We start from the raw sequence: 20,055 nt of genomic DNA, 5'->3' as shown, positions 1-20,055 counted from the left end.
ATTTTAGTGATAGGTAGAAAACCACCTTCCAAAATGCTCTGAGTATCAGTAAATCAACTGGCCTCATCCTGCCTGCAGGGCCAAGCCTGACACTTTGAGCCCTTACCCTTAGCTGTTACCCACTACTGTTCGGGACCATGGAAACCTTCTTGTCCAGTGTTTTTTGAAGTAAGATCACAACCTCTTGCTATATTATGGCTAGCATTTTTTTTTTTTTAATGGCTAGCATTTTTTAAGAAGTTACAATAAAGAGGCGCCTGGGTGGCTCAGTTAGTTAAGCATCGGACTCTTGATTTTGGCTCTGGTCACTATCTCAGGGTTGTGAGATCAAACACCATGGCAGGCTCTGCGCTCAACAGAGAGTCTGCTTGAAATTCTCTCTCCCTCTGCCCCTCCTGCTTATACTCTCTCTCAGAAATAGATAAATCTTAAAGAAAGAAAAAAGTTGCAATAAAGTATAAAAACTCAAAAATATATTGTAGACATTTAAATAGCTAGTTTTAGCATATGAGTATGGACAAATATAACAAACTGAAATGTACATTGTATTTTTTAATGTGAGTTGCAGTTTAGAGAAATTTGAAAATGCTTCACTATCCTAAGACTGATCTTTTCTTATACTCCACAAATGCCATACTAATCACTAATGTGTATCTCACCTTGAAATAAGTCTTTCCTTTATTTACTAAAATCAGACCCAGTTGAGTCCTCCCTTTGCCATGGGCCTTCCTTCCCCAGGCCTCCAGTTATCAGACAGAGTTCTCGTATTTTAATTCTAGCAGGAGAAGGAATAGGAACAAAAAAGAGCTTTCTTTGAAGCTGAAGACCTAAACTCCAGTCATCAGTTGGAGGCCATAGGACCCTAAGGAAGTCACTCAGTGTCCCTCAGTTTCTCATTTAAAAGTGAAGGATCAACCCCTTCCTTGCTGCATAGGGTTGTGAGAAGGAAACATAACATGGTTCGTGAAACAAACTCTCTCACATGTGCATTTCCAGGACTCCCTCAGTGTCTTGCTTCATTCCTTCATCTGTTACTGGAGGGCTTTTGGCTTCCCAATTGTTTCCTAATTATTTCAGGAATCTAAGTTCTCTCCATGTAACTAGAGATTCACTCCTCAAGGCAGTCACTCTTCCCTATGTCCAGTGGGGCCAAAATGCTACTTATACTTAATACCTCCTGTGATGTCAGTTCATGCATGGGGGGCAAAATGAACCACTGGTTCTCACCAAACAATACTGTGAATAGTATTCGGACAGGAGGAAGTTAATATAAAAATATACTGCACAGAAGAGAAAAGAGAGATTTAGCTCTTGCCAAAATGAGAATTTAACCCAAGCTGGCAAACAGTAAGTTAATGCAAAGCTGGAGAAGTGACAGCTGCTGAACCCATTTTTTCTCCATTTATGAAATGTGCTCCCTGAAATCTAGGCAGATTTACACACACAGTTGCCAAATTAGCAGCTGACTGTAATTAAGAATAAGGACAGTTATGAATTCAAGATGGAAGTTTCACAAATATTTCCATTAATCAAGGCATCAATTATCAGGAAAATCATGTACTGCTGTCAGTGAATCATACCCAACAGAATCGTGAACTACTCTAAAGAGAGCCATCATCTCACACAAAATGGCATGAGCTAATGAGAATCACAATTAAAAATGGATAAAGGTTAAGAAAGGAGGTCTCCCCTGAACAAATGTTGACCTACATGTCACCTGTTAAGTTGTGGGAGCAGCAAAAGGGATGATTTCCAAATCTGGAGTTATTCCTGTAAAGGGGGAGAACACGAATGTCTGCAGAGCACCTATGGGCCAGGCATTCCAGCAGCTCTCCAGAAGAGCAACACACCAAATCCCTACGCAATCCGGGAGGCTTTACCAGTCTCATTTTACAGCTGCAGAATCTATGCTGGGTAGGTAATGGGATGATCACGGTTCCTAAATAAGCCAGAAGAGCTTGTTCAGATCACGTGTGCTGGGATCTTCCTCTCACTGAGGAAGAACGGGGCCAAGGACCTCCACACAACTGGTATGTGAGTGGGTGAATGGGTAGGACAACGTTGCGGGGGGGTGAAGGACGAAGTCATATGTGGTTGGAGGCCTGCCTACAGATGCAAGCAGAAAGGGGTGCCTGGACCACCCAGTAGTCTGCCACTGACTCCCAGTTAGACATTCGCCATTCGGCTGCTTTGGTTTCCCTCCTTCCCTGCTATGGATTCTCAGGGCCCGAAGTACTTTTGCTCCCAGCCCTGGGGGACACTGAAGAGCTTCAGAATTCTAAAGCACTGGGTGACAGGCCCTGCGACTGCATGGCATCCTACAGAGACGCAGAGAAAGCATGTTTATTGTACCTAAGAGGGATGATGATTGCAGGGGGGAGGGGGGCTACATCATGGTTGTCTTTGGATGCTCTGTGCACAGTACGTGGTCGATACATGCTTGCTAAATTGAATGTCAAAGACTACTTCCTATTTACTGTGGCAGCTACACTCTCAAGTTGGGAGGCACATGACACCCCAGCACCAGGAGCTGGAAGGTTTCCTCCTTTTTCTAACTCCTATAATTTGGCCTCTCTCACCCAAACACTAAGAGCTAAAAGAATTATTAAGTCTCAAAACACTAAAACTGTGTCTTAATATTTATTTAACTTTTAAAGATTTTATTTTATTTATTTGACAGAGAGAGATCACGAATAGGCAGAGAGGCACACAGAGAGAGAGGTGGAAGCAGGCTCCCTGCTGAGCAGAGAGCCTGATGTGGGGCTCGATCCCAGGACCCTGAGATCATGACCTGAGTCGAAGGCAGAGGCTTAACCCACTAAGCCACCCAGGCGCCCCTGTGTCTCAATATTTAATGAATTCTTTAAAAAAATTTTTTTAAACGAGCAATGGAGTAAATTCAAGGCATGAGTTTAATCTCCTACAAGATACTGGCATTTTAACACTATGTAAAAACTACACAGACTATGTGGCTGGGAAGGGCTCTGTTATAATTGCTTCCCTAGGCATTCACAACTCCAAGTGAGTAGCTGCTGGGTTCAACCTGCTAAGTGTGTGTGTGTAACGGGGGTGTGGGAGAAGGAGCAGACCAAAGGAAAAACACGAGGTCACTTTTAGCTGTAAACAAACAAGAATAAAAAAGGAGTTGTAGTTCTATCTTCAACAGTAGCTGGAAGGTAACTGCTTGTCTACTCAGAACCTCTATATAATGAAAAGGAAGCCCAAATAATTTGTTAAATAGCATAAAAAAAGATAGCCTCTCTAGGATCAATCAAATGTCATTATGCTAGATCCTGGCCAAGCCCAACACACCCTGTCCGTCACAGGACTTACAGTGTAATTGAAATGAAGATGGAAGACATGGGCTCTCCTATGTGCCAGCCTGTTAACTGCAGCATGATTAAGCCCGGTGCTGACTGCTGGCACGAAATGGGTGGCTAGTGCAGGGTGCTGGCACTAGAGACCTAGCATACCATGTCCAGGCCCCAAATGGGAGACAGTATTTCAGAATCAGTAAGATCTTTATGCTCAGGGTCCAGCTTAGGGCAGTGGGCTAAGGTCCATCTGGTGCTATTTACTGCGGGCAGAATGTCTCTCTATGACAGGGTGACTATTGCCATCCACCGCCAGGCTCTCCTGTGATGCAGAGAGAGGAGCCCAAGACACCTATTCAGTCTATTCAAGGCTATTTTGTATCCTTTGCTGAAGCTGGCATCCTGTGACCTCGGTGCTACTAAAGAGTAATTTATATCTGAGCTAAATGCTTAAAGTTCCTAACAATCCTCAAACCCTGTCCTGTTAGAAGCTACCAATCAGGGATGGTTGGTAAACACTGCAACATTTACTCAAGGGCATCTAGACCAGATGATGTAGCACTGAAAGGCATCCTCTTATGAAATGGCTCAACTCTTCCGGCCCTAGTTCATTTTGAAAATAGGCTGTATGCTGCAAAATGCATTTTGCCATTAAAAAGATGAACGTATTTCCTTATTTCAAGTCACTATAACATCAAGAAAAGGATGACTATGGCGAGGCTCAGGACTAATATTCCTCCTATGAGATTGCTTCTTGCCCCAGAGATGGATCTGAAGGAATCTGCTTGCAATACCAACCCATTTCCAGTGCTGGTCTCCGAGATGAGGCTTTGTCACATCCTTCTGATAAATCCTTTCTAGAGAAATGTGATTCATAAAAATATTGAAACAGGGACAACCATATCTTATTCTTTTTCTCATTTATAGAATAATTATGTAAAAAGGCTCCAACAGCTGGGCTCACGGCAGTAGAACAGGAGTCAAGCTGATCACTGGGTATGTGTCAAGCAGGAAGTAATAGGGGTTTTTCCTGTCTAGTTTACAACTTCTCAAAGTTATTCTAAAAGGAACTTCTGAGAAGTCTTGAGCAGGAATATGCATCAGCTTCTCAAGTTAACAACTCTGTAAAATAGGGGTGTCTGGGTGGCTCAGTGGATTAAGCCTCTGCTTTCGGCTCAGGTCATGATCTCAAGGTCCTAGGATCGAGCCCCACATCAGGCTCTCTGCTCAGCAGGGAACCTGCTTCCCCCTCCCCTCTGCCTGCTTTTCTGCCTACTTGTGGTCTCTCTCTGTCAAATAAATAAATAAAAATCTTAAAAACAAACAAAAAAGACCAACTTTGTAAAATAGTTTTTTTCTATCACAGCATGAGGCTGACCTAACAATAGTCTATTTAATGAAACTCAGCATCCTAAGAGATCCCCAGACGTTAAGGTAGTAGAATCCACAGGCACATGACTGACACATACAGTCATCCATAACCACAGACCACACAACCGCCAAATATTCCCCTCAAGCTGGCTGTAAGAAATGTTCATCACAGATTCAGATTTTCATACTGAAAGCCAGAATCCCAGGACGTTGTCTTAAGGCCATTAGTAAACGGCTCCACTGCCTCTAATTTTTACTGACAGACTCTTTTCCCTGGCAAAACTGTCACCTGTGAGTTCCTTCAAAAGCACTTTTTGGAACAGCCTCCTTGGCTCTCATAAAATCATACCCTCCCCCATCTCATAAAAACTTGCTTACGTGTGGTGTGTTCCAAATGCAATATCCAACTTTGCCTAGGATGAAAAAGAAATTGAGTCACTTATTTTGAACAAACTCAATATCCCTATCTATTGGAAATCAGGTTACAAAGGGTTCAGGTCAACTTTGTTTTGAATTGTTTTTACTGCCCTCTAGTGGACAAGCCCTGGACTGACACTACAACTTTCAAAATCCTACCCAGTGAGGCTCATTAAGATTTTTTTCTATTAGCCAGAATGATTTGATACCTACTCCATTTTTAATTATAGTAATCAAGAAGCAAGACGCAGGATTTCTTTAGTTGCCAAAAAACAAAATGAGACCCTATGCAAAGTTTTAAGATATTTGGCTTATTCAGAAATTAATGTATCAGAAAGTTTCCAGACCATATATAAAAAAAAAATGTGATAGCAGTATGCATTGTGGTGCTGAAACAGAAGTTCTCTTATACTGACAACCTAACAAGTGCTGAAAAGAGATAATGTATTCAATCTATTTTCCTACTACAAAATGATACCTTTACAAACAAACAGGAGTGGGTGGAGAATTAAAACATTTTCATGTAACATCTGGTATAGCAAGACCTTGGTTAAGTAGAATATGCCTGAAGATGGAGGCTATGAAAGTGTTAAACAGAAATGTCAAACCAGGTCAACAGTGAGGAATGCAGGTGTAGGGACACAAATCCCAAACCTACAACTCTGGGTGACTTTGAAAAATACTTAAATTTCTGTGCCTTATCTTACTCCTCTTTACAATGAGGGTGCTGTCAGGGGATTCAGAGTTTTAGGAGTAAATGAGACAATTACACGGACTGGCTAGAAATTAGAGCCTCCGAGGGATAAGCACTCTACAAATGGAACCAAGCGCTACTACAATCAAGCTCTCCGCCCCAACAGGGCAGAGGGATGGACCTGTTTGCTGGAGCAAGAAAGATGCCACCAGAATACAGGGTAGTATGACGCAGCCCGCCTTGGGGATGCTCTGACAGGTGGCCCCGCTCACTACGTTCCTAAGCGCAGTGTTTGCGGATGCTCACAGGCCAGAATTCATTTGTATGTTCTGGCCACACAAATCAAGAGACCAGGAAACAGAAGGTCTTTAAAATTACAGAATTAGACTGAAGACAGTCTCCCTGTAAACTGATATTTAGCTCAGATAAAGCAATGGTCAAAAGTCTGGCTTCCAAGTTTAGTTTCGCTATAAGCTGTTTGCTCTTGTGCAAGTCTAAGCACAAGGACAGTAACTTGAACAGGGGACAGTTAATGGATGCTTTTTAGGCAAACACACCAAATCCTCAGCATAAAAACCCAATGAAAAAAACGATTAGCAATCCATCCTAAAGATAAACAAATCAGGCTTTCAGAAGTTAAGTGATGGGCCCAGAAGGGCATAGTTAGTGGGAAGAGAACTGCAGAACCCAGGCAGTTTGAACCTTGAGGTCTCAGTTTGAACCACAAGGTCTCAATCTCTTCCCACTGGTCCTGCATGTGCAAAATGGGAGCATCTGCTGATTCTTTGACTAGTATGCCTCAGCTTCATCAAGTAACACTATGTTGTGCCACACCGCCCCCCCCCAAAAGAATTCATCTTAGAGACAAGATATAACTATATTTCAACAGGTCAGGATAGGGCCACAAATCTCTAGATTAGAAATGAGACCTTCTGAACAGCTCTTTACTCAAGCTAAAGACGACCATGCCCTCTAGCGGCCGGCCGGAGCATACCACCAGACCGACCACACACCCCCACCCTACTTTTCAGTACAAGGAGCTAGTAGTACCTGAAAAAGACCTCCTATTCCCACGGATTTCCTGACTGGTCTTTAGGATTCCTGTGTTATTTTCCACCTACAATTAGTCTCATTAGCACCCTATTGCAGTTAAACCTCTTCTGCTTTTGGAAACAAAAGCAACCAAGGGATTTTAGGCAAATGCCAAGCTGAGGCTTATCTATGTGTAGAAGGTGAGCCACAAACATGTTGGGTAAGGAGTGACTTTTAAAACTCCACCTATATATAAAGTACTGTCGGGGGGGGGTGCGCCTGGGTGGCTCAGTGGGTTAAAGCCTCTGCCTTCGGCTCGGGTCATGGTCCCAGGGTTCTGGGATCGAGCCCCGCATCGGGCTCTCTGTTTGGCGGGGAGCCTGCTTCCTCCTCTCTCTCTCTCTCTCTGCCTGCCTCTCTGCCTACTTGTCATGTCTGTCAAATAAATAAATAAAATATATATAAAAAAAAAAAACATTTAAAGTACTGTGGGTTAAATCGTAGGAAAAATTTAGGACCAGCGTAAGGTTGATCCGAGTGAGGTTTCTCTCTTTAAATCTTTAAAAATAACCACATAGGGGTGCCTTGGTGGCTCAGTGGGTTAAAGCCTCCGCCTTCAGCTCAGGTCATGATCTCAGAGTCCTGGGATCGAGCCCTGCATTGGGCTCTCTGCTCAGCGGGGAGCCTGCTTCCCCCCCTCTCTGCCTACTTATGATCTCTGTTAAATAAATAAATAAAAATCTTTAAAAAACCCCCACATATACACAGATAACACTATATAGTTGAAAGAACATCAAAATGAGTTGGAATTCTTACATCTTATATGAAGAGGGAGAAAAAAACACTAGAAAAAAAATGGAGACAAGTCATCTAGGTTCCATGTAGTCACTCTTGTCAACGCACTCCAAGAGCAGAAACCCGGAGGCCATCTCACTCTGGCAAGGAGAGAAAGGGGCAGTGGAAGTATCTGAACATGGCTGCCTGAAAACGGACTGGCCAGTTGCTGAAACAGGAGAAGGTCAGTATGACACCAGCCACTTCACAGCCACCAATTCCACAGGAAGGAAATCCTACTATGAAAAATTCTTGTTTTTCTCTCCCCCATGTGCCGGTTTCTTGCATGAAATGCCACATACAATATTCTCTTCGAGGTGGAACTAAAAGCAAACGGTCATAACGGAAGTCCAAGACTTACAGTGTATTTCCACGTATGGACTGAAGAGCATTACGACAGAATTCTGGGACTCTAACAAGAACCTGGGCAACAACTTCCTGGCCTTTTCATCTTTGCTTTGGTCCCAGCAAATCAAGCAGAAACACCTGTTACAAGACCACTTAACATCTCCTCATCAGGCTTGGATGATTTGCAGCTCGACTCACATAGGTAGGTTCCTAACAGGTTTGCTTTTAATTTGTCCATCTCCCCAGTATAAACCTTCGCCACAATTCACATGAAAAAGATCAGAAGACTACTGGACACGGGTCAGCAGCAGCTAATAACAGTCAGATAAGTTGTCAAAATAAAAAGTTTTAAGCTGCACTCATAGAAAGCAGCAAGCACTGAACTATATCCAGACAACCTGGTTAGGTTTGAGAAGGACACTGACAAACTAGATGCAAACAGAGGACTGGAGGCACGCTGAGGGAGACGGATTCTTGTTATAAGTACAGCCAAAGAAACCATGCTCGATCCTCAAGAAAACTAAGGAGGTACAACAGAGGACTTTACATATAAGAATCATTCATATCTGAGATTGAAATTTATTTTATGTGGCCCCAGAGAGGGGAATCAAGACCCAAGCTTGAAAGGTAAAAGGAAATGGTGAAGACTTTTGTTTGGCAAGGTCACAATACCCAGATACCTAGTCAGATATTGCCATGAAGGTTACTGTTAGATGAGGTCAACATTTAATTTAGTAGATGGAGTAAAACAGATTACCTTTTGTGGACCTCATCCACTCCGTTGAAGGCCTAAGTGAAAAAAAGGCCAACTCCCTCAAGGAACAGGGAACTCAGTCTTCAGATTATCTTTGGACCTGAGCTGCAGCACCTACTCTCTTCTGGGTCCCACCCACACGCCTACCCCACACGCCTACCCCACAGCATTTGGACTTGCCAGTCCCCACAATCATGTGAGCCAACTCTTTTCAAAGAAGTCTTTCTACACACACATACCCTATCGGTTCTGTTTCTCTGGAGAACCCTGACACATACAGAGACATCAGGTCAACATAAAGAAAAATCCTTCCAACAAGGGCTGCCCACACATAGATGGGCTCTCTCAGGAAGCATTTAGGTCAAGGCTAGACAAGGAGCCGTTGGCGATGCCAGAGAAAGGACTCTTGCTCTAGGTGGGAGGATAGACTAAATGTCTAAATTTCCTTCCAACTCTCAGACTAAGCAGGATCTCAAACAGCAATAGGTAGCCTACCTGGCAGAGGGAAATGTTTTCATACGGCTTGGCCTGGGCATGTAAGTGAGCCTTGGCTTCTCGTTTATCTCCATGCACAAGCAGGATCGGTTTCTTCCTGAAAACAGATCAGAAGTATTTACAATACATCTTTTATTAAAAGACTAGTTGATCAGTTAAGGAATTAGTTAAGGAATGCTAGTTTTCTTACCACCAGACAGGTATTTCTGGCCTTTGTGGTCATGGAGTACAGAGCTAATAAGTAGCACTGTTCAGTTAGTCTCCACTAACCAGTTACATTTACAACAGCGTCATGTGGCCGGTCCCGAAGCTCTGTTATGACCCAGAGAGATTGTGACTCAAGAAAGTCCCTGCGTAATTATCTTCTTTGATCCAAAAGAACATATAGTTAGCTCTGTGTTCATGTTTTCAAGTTCAGATTAAAAGATATGTATTGTTATCTAGTAGGATGCTCTTTTTTTCCCCTTTCTTTAGACCAAAGAGCATTTCCTCATTAGACCTATCTTCACTGAACTACCGTGTGCTAGGTACGGCGGCAGCAGTCCCCCAAGATCCAAGAGTGAACAAGCCCAGGCCCACGGCATGATGCAGATTAACAGATTGTTACATGTCAGTGAAACAAGGCACTGTGTGGCTGAGTCTTGCTCAGTGAAATATAAGGTGCTGCGTAGGACTTCTAGGAGACTGCTCAGAGGAAGCACAGCTGGGAAGTGGCCCTTTTGTCCCTTCCCCCTCCTGCCATCTCAACCATAGACCAGTGGACTCAAAGCCCTGGGTGTCATCCTGGACCATGAAGGGATTCTGAAGACATGTACTGGGATGGTGGGACAGAAAGACAGAATGGGTGGGGAAGTCCTTGAGAACTGTAGCAGTCCCCAATCCAGACTACAAATGTCTACCATCTGGACTTCTTAGGTTGGAGAAATTACTTCCTCTCATTTAAGCCATGGTTATTTTTGCTTTTCTGTTACATGTAGCTAAAACTAATCCTATGTGTCACAGGTCAAATACAAGCCTTTGAGTGTCAAAGCCATTTGGGAAATTTCAATAACATTTTACCTACTATTAATAAAGGTTTCCAGAATCTGAGGTCCTAAATGCACCAAGGACTTTGACAATCATTCTGTGGAAACATTTCTTTACCTACCTGCTGTTAGGGGTTTTGCTAGGTGAATGTTAAAAATGAGACAGGTGGCAGGGAACCATACAATGCTATCCTTTTTTTTTTTTTTTTTTAAAGATTTTATTTATTTATTTGACAGAGATCACAAGGAGGCAGAGAGAGAGGCAGAGAGAGAGGAGGAAGCAGGCTCCCTGCTGAGCAGAGAGCCTGACGTGGGGCTCGATCCCAGGACCCTGGGATCATAACCTGAGCCGAAGGCAGAGGCTTTAACCCACTGAGCCACCCAGGCGCCCCACAATGCTATCTTTATTTGGTCTACACGGCCTAATACCGGGCTAAGGAACTGTAGAAGACAAACTGAAAAATCCATTACCTCCATACTCTGGACAAGGGAAGCTCTAAGACCCCCTTCACTAGCTCCTAAACCACAGGAAGAATCATTTGCAAAGCAAAGATTCTTTGAACATGGGCACCGAGGCAGCTCAAACATCTGCCTTTGGCTCAGGTCATGATCCTGGGGGCCTGGGATTGAGTCCTGCTTTGGGCTCCCTGCTTAGTCGAGACCCTACTTCTCCCTCTCCCTGCTGTTCCCCCTGCTCTTGTGTTTGCGTGCTCTGACAAAAAACACCTATAAAAAAAAAAAAATTCTTTGAACAGCACTGCCACACTAACTGTGATATGCTTACAAGTCTGGAAAGCAGGTAGCAATGATTTCCCCTTCACATTAGTATCAAAGTTGTCTTTAGATTGCTTTGTCCTTATCTACTTCTGGAAACTGCACAGGCAAATGCTAAAACCCGTATTAGGAAAGCATGCAACTACTTAGACTAGATCAACAAACATTGTTTTCCCTATACAACTAAGTTTGTAGGAGTTCAATAGTTTCAAAAGAAATAATCAAGAAAGATGAACAGCAGTTGCCCGAGAAACACAAATCTTGTTTTAAAGCCCCATTACAGTTAGGATATTATCAGTCATCCTGTGGTACTCACCTGAACTCTGGTGGATACTGTTTTATAAGCCAGTCCACGTCAAAGCAGTAGTTAAACTAGATGGGTAAAGAAAAGGATGGGGTTATGGGTAATTCAGGCAAGCAGTCTGTAAGAACGGTTTGGTTACTGAATTGAAAGAAACCCTAGACTAATGACAAACTCCAAATATTATTTATAAACCTGGACAGTTGTGCTCTAATATTCAAACCCAAAATACCTCTCGAAGGGAATACCCAATTCAGGGAATCAGACTCAGTGGGGTAGTGCAAGAGAAAACAGGTTCTAAGGAAAGGAACCTGCAGGTTTTGGCAGTATGTGTATTTCTAGACAGTCTTACTACATATTTCCAAGAGCCCTCTCATTAATTTAAATAAATGGATTTATAAAATTATCCCTTTTCCCCTAGGTGATTATAAAAAAGACTTTTAGAAAAGAACATTTCCTTCCAGCCTAACTTGTGGGTTCACTTTATGAACAGAACTTAAATTACATCTCAACTACAAGTTCTGCACGGAACTTACCCAGGGGGGCTCCTCCCCATGCCTGGGTAATCCCTGGCCCTCCTCCTCCTATCTAGCTAAGAGAACACAAGTTTGCCATGTTCCAATGGGAGACTAGGATTCTGGAAGCCAAGCTGAACATGAAGCACACAGCTTTGGTTTCTTCGTGGATGTGACCTGTTTTCTCATTATTTCCTCAAGAGCATGAAGCATTAACATGATTCATCAACACCAGGGACCAGCTCAAAAAAGCAGGAGCAATCAAACATGCAGAAGTATGAATAACTTTCACTCACTGCTTTTTGGTAGGTGTAGGAAACATTTTCCTATAGCAAATCAAATGACTTGGGGCTTCACGTACCTACCTATACCTTCCCAGGAGGTGTACTAGAACCCCATGAAATTAGCTGGGTCCCAAAAAGAAGTCCCTCAGGTTCGAATTCCCAAAGTGACTTCTTGGCCAGTCCCTGTCACCCAATCCAGAAGCAGAAGCTCCACTGATCGTGGCATCCTTACTCCATGCTGATGGCTGGATACCACAACCGTGGCTCCTGGTGCCAGCATCCTGGTATGGGTCACCTCGGGAACCCTGTATAGGACTGAGACAGGTCCTCACACGTATTTTCTTATGGGTTTATTTGTCCCTTCTCCCCTAAAGAAAAAACCACCATAAACTCACCTGAGCTGAAGATACAAGTGTCCCAAATAGGGGCGACAGAATATCTGAGAAGACAAAACATTTAGATCTAACTCATTTTTTGATAAAAATCTGGTAATAATCACAAACTGACTTATTCACAATCAAAATTCGGCTGTGAAAACTGAACTGAGAAGTGACTACAAAGCCAGACTCTAATGTTCCATAAAATTCAATAGAAAATTTGAGCTCTTTAATATTTATTACGTTTTAACAAAATATAATGTAAAACTAAAACTTCAGCTTCAGAATTTGATGGCTGGTCAATTTTAAAAACTGCCAGTAAAGACAATAATGACATTTCGTTGTTCTTCCCAGATGTTAACTTTTAACTCCTTCAAGTGGCCTCCAAGAAACCTCCCGAACCCAGTACTAGCAAGACTGTCTTCTGGAGCCTGAGAGCCCCTGCTTCCTGTGAAGGAGGGAAGAGGCACCCACAACCCCAAGTTCACATTTCTAGCATTCCCAGGTCATCTTGAAGGGGGCTGCACCTCGCACCCAGTCCAACTTGATTTCAAGTAAGATCAGAAAGCTCACTTCTCAAACTGTACCAGGAGAGGAATTACAGGATTACCACCACTGATCATAACAGCTGGACTCGCACCTATTAGGTGCCAGGCACTGTTCTTATCACTGTCCCTGCGCTCACTCTTCCATCTCCTAGCCATCTTCTGGGCTGGAGTTGCTCATTCCCACTTTGCAGATGAGGGGTCTCCCCTTAGGAGGTCGTCCATGGCTGGACAGCTAGGAAGGGATAGTCAAGATCTGAAGCCAGGCTATTTGGCTTCAGCACATGTGCTCAGAGCCATCAAACTGCCCAAGGATTAAGAGTAGGCTCCTTTATTTGACCCATGCTTACTGAGTGCTTCTTCCAGATTCTGAGCTACATGGTAGGGTACAAAAATTTTAAAAGTCACCGCCTAAAGGAAGCTCCTGTCTTTTTTTTTTTTTTTTTAATATAAATTTGACAGCACTTACACACACATAAGTATGAGCTGTGGGGAGGAGCAAGGGGAGAGCAAAAAAAGCAGGCAACTTGCTGACCCCAACGCAGGACTCGATCCCACAACTCTGGGATCATGACCTGAGCTGAAGGCAGATGCCCAAAGGACTGAGCCACCCAGGCGCCCAAGCGCCTACCTTTATGAGGTAACAAAAGGAGTATATTGCAGTTTCTTGATGATATTCCCTATTTTGCCCCTGTTCGGGTTCGAAAATTTGCTAGAATGCCTCACAGACCTCAGGAAAGCACCTGACTTACCAGTTTATTAATATAAGATTATACAACTCGGGAACAGCCAGATTGGAGAATTGCAAAGAACAAGGTATGGGGGAAGGGGTATACACCACCCTCTGTTCACCAACCTAAAAGCTCTCCAAACCCCTTAGGGTTTTTTTTTATTTTTTAAAAAGATTTATTTATTTATTTGACAGACAGAAATCACAAGGAGGCAGAGAGGCAGGCAGAGAGAGAGGAGGAGGCAGGCTCCCTGCTGAGCAGAGAGCCCAATGCGGGACTCGAATCAGAATCTGATGGCTGGTCAGGACCCTGGGATCATGACCTGAGCCGAAAGCAGAGGCTTTAACCCACTGAGCCACCCAGGCGTCCCCCCCTTAGGGTTTTTTAAATGAGACTTCATTACAAAGGCCATTAAATCACTGACCACTAATGATTAACAACCTTGGGTCTCTTTCCCCCTCCCTGGAGGTGGGGCTGAGACCTCCAACTTTAATGACACAACTGGGTCCCCTTGGCAATGACTCCTTCATCCTCAAGGGCTTTCCAAAAGCCACTTCATTAAACCCAGGTGTGACTGAAAGGGGCTTTTTCTGAACAGAAGTTTTTGTTTTTAAAGATTTTATTCATTCATTTGAGAGAGAGAGAGAGAGGTAGAAGCAGGCTCCCTAATGAGCAGGAAGCCAGACATGGGGATTGATCCCATGACCTGAGCCGAAGGCAGATGCTCAACCAACTGAGCCACACAGGCGCCCCAGAAGATGTTCTTTTGACCTTCATTACTTCAGAGCTCTTACAGGAGTCTGGGACAAAAACCAAACAAGAATGAAGACAAAATACGCTACCACCCAGCTGCACCCTGGGGAATAACCAAAGGAACCGAAGACTATCTTTATGATTCAGGACTGAAATATCTATTTGCATGCTGGTATTTTTTGTTTCTTCACCAAAACTGAAATCTGGCTTCCAAATAGTGGTTCTCAAACCCGACCGGGCATAAGTGATGGGGTTTTAGAATATAAGTGAAGTTGGGTGGGATGAGGTCCGGAGCCAACGGCTAAGAAAGAATTCTTAAGATGTCTATGGTGCAAAAAGGTAGTTTTACTAAAGCACAGTGACAGAACCAGTGGGCAGAAAAAGCTGCCCCATGTTTGTCAGGTGTGGCTGTTTATATATCTGGGAGTTGGGGAAGGTAAGGAAAAGGTAGGTTTTAAAGGATTTTTGAATGTTAAGACTCACAGGATACAGGAGGCCTTGCCATTTCCAAGTTAAGGTTGGTTCTCCTTCCAGTAAGGCATTAGCAATAAGATAGCTGGGAGCTTAAGCTAGGCCATGGATAGAAATGTTTTGTTCTTGTAAATTGCTAAGGCTTGTAAACTGAGGGAGACTCATAGGTCTTGTAGGATTATAATCTCCGTAAGTTAACTATTTGTTTGTCCTTTAGGGCAGCCAGGAGTGCCTGAGGAATGTCCCATATCCCATCGGGGCGGGGGTAGGTTTGTGGGATGTCAGCTTCTGCTTTTCCTCAGCTAGCCTTCTGTTCCCTCATCAGAATCCCCAGAAGCTTCTTAGAACAGACTGCAGGGCCCTGCTCCCAGAGTTTGATTCAGTGAACCTGGGTGGAGCCCCAAATTTGCATTAACAAGTTTTAAGTGATGCTACTGCTGTCAGATACTTGCTATTTCATTCAAATGTTATTAATAAGTTTACGCTTTAAAAGTTAGCACAATGTTGACAATCGTTTAAGCATTCCAACTGGTAGATCTACAGGACTGAGAAACACCCTGTAATTCCCTAAGGAAACAGCTTGCTGTCAAACTAATGCATTTGCTAGTCTAACTGGTAGTTTTCCTGAGGGTAGTTAAAAGACTGCAAAGGTTTCTCAGAGGTCATTCTAGGTCACCCTCCTTGTTGTGCCAAGGGGACTGTCTCAAGTGCCACTTGACAGCTCCCGGGCATGCAGCACCCACTTACCCTTGATGTGGAGGGCTCCGGAGTTATACTTTGGCTTAATTCCCGAGACTCTAGTGAGGTAAAATCGGAAGGGGTTCCCTTTTTCCAACATGTCCCAAATGTCCTGGCCTTCCCCTGAGGTTTCATAGTCCTCTTCCTCCTCTTTTAGTCCATGGAGGGCAGGAGGGCTGGGATTTGCAGTTCTTTGGGCAGCACCGTCTTGGGGAGAAGAGATGCCGCTCTCCTCTTTTACCACCATGTTCTTAGCCTGCTTCTGCTGTGTTCCTGGCTGCACCTCATCGTCGCTGCTAGAGAGACACCAGCCTAGGTCTTCCTGGGAACCACTCTTCTGCCTTTTGGGAGGTGAAACTTGTGAATCTGAGTTGCTGAACTTCACAGGTGATAATTTCCTTTTATGGGCCACTTTCCTAGCCTCAGAACAGGTGTATCTTGGTTCACTTGCCGCTCCCTGCCTAGCACGGGGGAGGGAAGAAGTAGATGGCTTGTCTAGTTTTGGCTTTTCCTCCTCACTTTCATCACTACTGGATATCGTCCACTTCCCATAATCACCTTCCTGAGACATACTTCTGGAAATGAAAGACAAATATTATTTCCATTCTCTAGGCCATTGGCAAACGGTTGCTCTCAAATTCTGTCAGTGTGAGGAGTTTCTACAACACATACAGCACACTTGACGCTCACCAGATGCTGAGCCACGTAAGGAACATGAGCTCTGTGTTCAGAGGCACAATCCCAGAATCTGCTACTGACAGCCAAAATCCTAGTTACCTTCTCCTCGTTCAACACAGACCTTGTTCTTACAGGCCCGAGGAAAGAGTTGGAACTAAAATCCAACATAAAAATATTCACTCTTGACCCTGAATTTTCTAACAGGTGCTTGGGGTTTTTAAGGTAGTTTAAGGAATTAAGAAACTAGAAACGAGAGTTTCTTAGTGTCTGAAAAGCGTTTTTGTGAAGCAAATAGGTACTCCTCTTAAAGATGCTAGCTGCCTCTCTCCCCTCACCACATCAGACCCAACTGGGCAGATCTTTTCCACATTCCAGCGGCTCCTTGTAGAGTGTGCATACCACCAGAAGGACAGAGGCCCTGTGTGGCCACTTGTGGGTAAACCTGGACCCCCAATTTCAAACTCAATCATCAGTAGGTGGTAAATGGGAAGTTGGGCAGGTTACTTCACTGTGAAGACAGTTTTCTCCTCTGTTAAATGTGTATCATCTTTATCTCCCAGAGCTCACGCTAACAGGTACTTACTGAGCAATTACTATGTGCCTAGCACTGGGGATAAGGAGTTAATATAGAAAAGGTTTCTGTCCCCGGAATGATTGTATTTCAGGGGGGGAAAAACAGATCAACACCAGCAGAAAAACCAAGCTATCTTTCCAGACACTGGTTGCATTTTACAGGTGTATGAGAGTAACAGGGACGTCCTTTGGACGATTCTTTGGATAAGTAACATTTAAGTGAGTTCTGGAGCATGAAAAAGAACCAGTCGAATAAAGCGTGGTATTCCAAGTAGAGGGAACCCAGCCTGCCAAGACCAGGAGGCGGGAACAAAGCTGTAATAACTCCTAGATTACAAAGAGAAGAATTTGGGCAAGGAATACAGTAGTTCAGGATGAAGGGAATGGGAAGAAGTAAGGTACGTGTTAAAGATCCTGGATTTCAGCCTAAGAAGTGCGGGGTAGGGGGAAGCAGCCCCAGAAGGCTTTAACAAGGTGGGGCGGAGTACAGTAGCCCCGATTTACTTTTCTCAACTATTATGTTCCCTAACTCCGTGAGAACAGTTTGGAGGGAGACGAACCCGGCGTGAGGCGGTGAGGCCAGACCGAAGCGGGCGGATTCCGGGTACGTGGCGGAAGCAATGTCAGGGGCTACCCCTTTTGGGTTCTGACCCCAGGTCCAGCCCCCTTCGAAGCGCTCTGCCGGGAGGAAACTCCGTTCACGCTCGCACCAAGTCTATACAAAGTCCCGCGAATGGCTGGCTCCGAGAACAGGGCAACCCGGCCCAGAAAGGTTCAGTGCCTGGCACAGGGTAGGCGCCCGACGCGCGCCAGCATCCCTGGCGGGCGACACAGCCCACCTGCCCCGTGGGGAAACCGGAGTACGAACCGGAGCGCGGGGAACCCTCGCACCCACGCCCCCCTCCAACGCCCTTGGCTCTCTGCGACGCCTGCCGCTCGCGCCTGACAGGTTCTATGACTGAGAAAGCCGAGGCCCAGAAGGGGACCTTCCCCAGGGTCTTTACCAAACACCCCCGCTTCCCTCAGATTCCACCACCTCCAGTTCCACCCGACCTCAGAATTCGCGGGACCCGCGAGGCCCAGCGCGGAAGGAGCAGGCTTTCCCCGGCCAGGGTCCCGCAACCGCCGGCCACGAACCTGACACTGCCAGAGGGGGGGCTACAGCCGAACTCGTTCCTGCAATTACAGCAACCCACGGGTTCGCGCCTTCTTTTCCGCCGCCCGCGCCTGCGCGCGGTTTAAACCCTTCCGGCCCGGGCTCGCTTTCTCCACCCCCATGGCTCTGCCCCTTCCCTTTCCGGAACGCCCGCCGCTGGGTCCTAAAGCCCGCCGGATCCTGAGGGGCTGCTGAGGGCTCCAGCATGAATGTATGGAAGGGGTGTCCCGCCCGCTTCCAGCTCTGGACTCACCCCCCTGATCGCTTCTGTTAAAAGGGGGAGAGAAAATCAAGTGTTCTCTCTCTCCTCCCTTAGTTAATGGGCGAAACTCATCCGCTTTGCCAGGATTCTCTTAGTGTCAGCCTCCCGGAGCTCGGGACAGGGGGTAGTTACTTAAAGGCAGAGAGAGGATTAGCGGAGGTTCCAGGCCCCTGTGGCTTGAGACCTTTATCCTGGAGGAGCAAGCTCGCTGGGGGTGCAAAGTTGTAAAACCTGCTGTAGAATAAAAGGATAAATGATCTCCCGTCACACTCAAACGCGAATACCTGTTTCTTCTTTGAAACGTTGTGTTTTTAATCTTACTGGTTTGCCAGAAGAAAGAAAGGTCTGAAATAAACTCTTGCAAAACGGAAACCTCCCCATATTCCTCGGCTTTTAATGTTTGTAACATTTTTCTCAGAGTTTATTTCAAACTAGGCACTTCTCCCAGAGGACTTGGTGAACCAGCCTGGTGTGAACTGGTGTGATTTTTTTGGAGTAGTGTTGTTGGGGGGTCTGAAACTGACGGGCTAGGAAGAATTCTTAGATGCTTTCCTTGCAAAAATGCGGTATTAGGGGCACCTGGGTGGCTCAGTGGGATGTCTCTGCCTTCGGCTCCGGTCATGATCTCAGCGTCCTAGGATCGAGCCCCACTTGGGGCTCTCTGCTCAGCGGGGAGCCTGCTTCTCTTCCTTTCTCTCTGCCTGCCTCTCTGCCTGCTTGTGATCTCTCCGTCAAATAAGTAAATAAAATCTTAAAAAAAAAAAAAAAGGCGGTTTTATTAAAGCGCGGGAACAGGACCTGGGGGCAGGAAGAGCTGCTACCCCGGTATTGTGAGGAGCAACTGAGTATATACCTTGGTGTTGGGGGAGGTAAAGACAAAGGAAGTTTCCAATAGGACTTTCATTTGCTAAAGAAGACTAAAGGGATAAAGTAGGACTTGCTATTGTCAAGCTAAGGTTGTTTTTCACTCTAACAAGGCATTAACAATAAGACAGTTTGGGAACTTCCTAGAGGAACGTTATACTCTGCCTGTATCAAGTAATTGTCAGTGGGCTGCAGGTTATAAGAACATTTAATTTTATTTACATTTCCTTCTGACTTTCTCACATAAAAGTCCTAAGGACTTTACTGAGCATCTGCTTCGTTGCAGGGATATGGGGAGGACAAACAGACCATAGTTACTACCCTGGAGGGCTGGACCCCAATGACTTGACTTGCCGATATGCACGTGAATCCTAGACTTGGCTCTTTGGTTCTTTGAATGCTTAGTTCACACGTTTTATGTTTCCTATGTTTATCACAGCGGCATAGATAAAAATTAACAAAGTAACTTACTGCAAGGTGTGGGGGCAGAAAAATGGGAGGAACCTTGCAAGAGACAGTGAAGCAGGACCTAGGTGAGGTGTATACCAGCGGTGTGCAAGGAGTTAAAGGGCTGAGCAAGGCAAAGCTGGGGGCGAGCCCAGAAGCCTCTCCGCCATAGGCTGTTTCAAGGAAACGGGCCTAAAGCCTCTGGCCAATAGAACCGCGGGATCAACGTCAGTGGCTAGCAGGCAGTCCAATGGGAGAAGACGTTGGAGTTGCCCGGCCAAGTTCAGCTTCCTTAGTTGCAG

The 20,055-nt window shown here is 45.0% G+C and overlaps 1 protein-coding gene across 2 annotated transcripts in view; it reads right to left on the bottom strand.

The window, feature by feature from the left end:
• Positions 1-18,286, bottom strand: part of TDP1 (tyrosyl-DNA phosphodiesterase 1) — an 85,159-nt gene extending 66,873 nt beyond the window's left edge. Inside the window, exons 1-6 of one of the 2 annotated variants that reach the window (XM_044229959.1) lie at positions 18,162-18,286; positions 15,783-16,348; positions 12,554-12,597; positions 11,375-11,430; positions 9,260-9,356; positions 5,064-5,098 (exon numbers count right to left, since the gene is read on the bottom strand). In XM_044229959.1, coding sequence (XP_044085894.1) covers positions 5,064-5,098; positions 9,260-9,356; positions 11,375-11,430; positions 12,554-12,597; positions 15,783-16,344 — 794 coding nt within the window. In that variant the 5' untranslated portion in view covers positions 16,345-16,348; positions 18,162-18,286. The remainder of the gene's footprint in view (positions 1-5,063; positions 5,099-9,259; positions 9,357-11,374; positions 11,431-12,553; positions 12,598-15,782; positions 16,349-18,161) is intronic. The other variant, XM_044229960.1, reaches the window with a different exon arrangement.
• Positions 18,287-20,055: the final 1,769 nt, after the last annotated feature.

This window comes from Neovison vison, chromosome 13, assembly GCF_020171115.1.
Source record: "Neovison vison isolate M4711 chromosome 13, ASM_NN_V1, whole genome shotgun sequence".
NCBI classification, from domain to species: Eukaryota; Metazoa; Chordata; class Mammalia; order Carnivora; family Mustelidae; genus Neogale; species Neogale vison.
The sequence above is the reverse complement of the archived record's forward strand: the minus strand, read 5'-3'. Positions and strand labels throughout refer to the sequence as shown.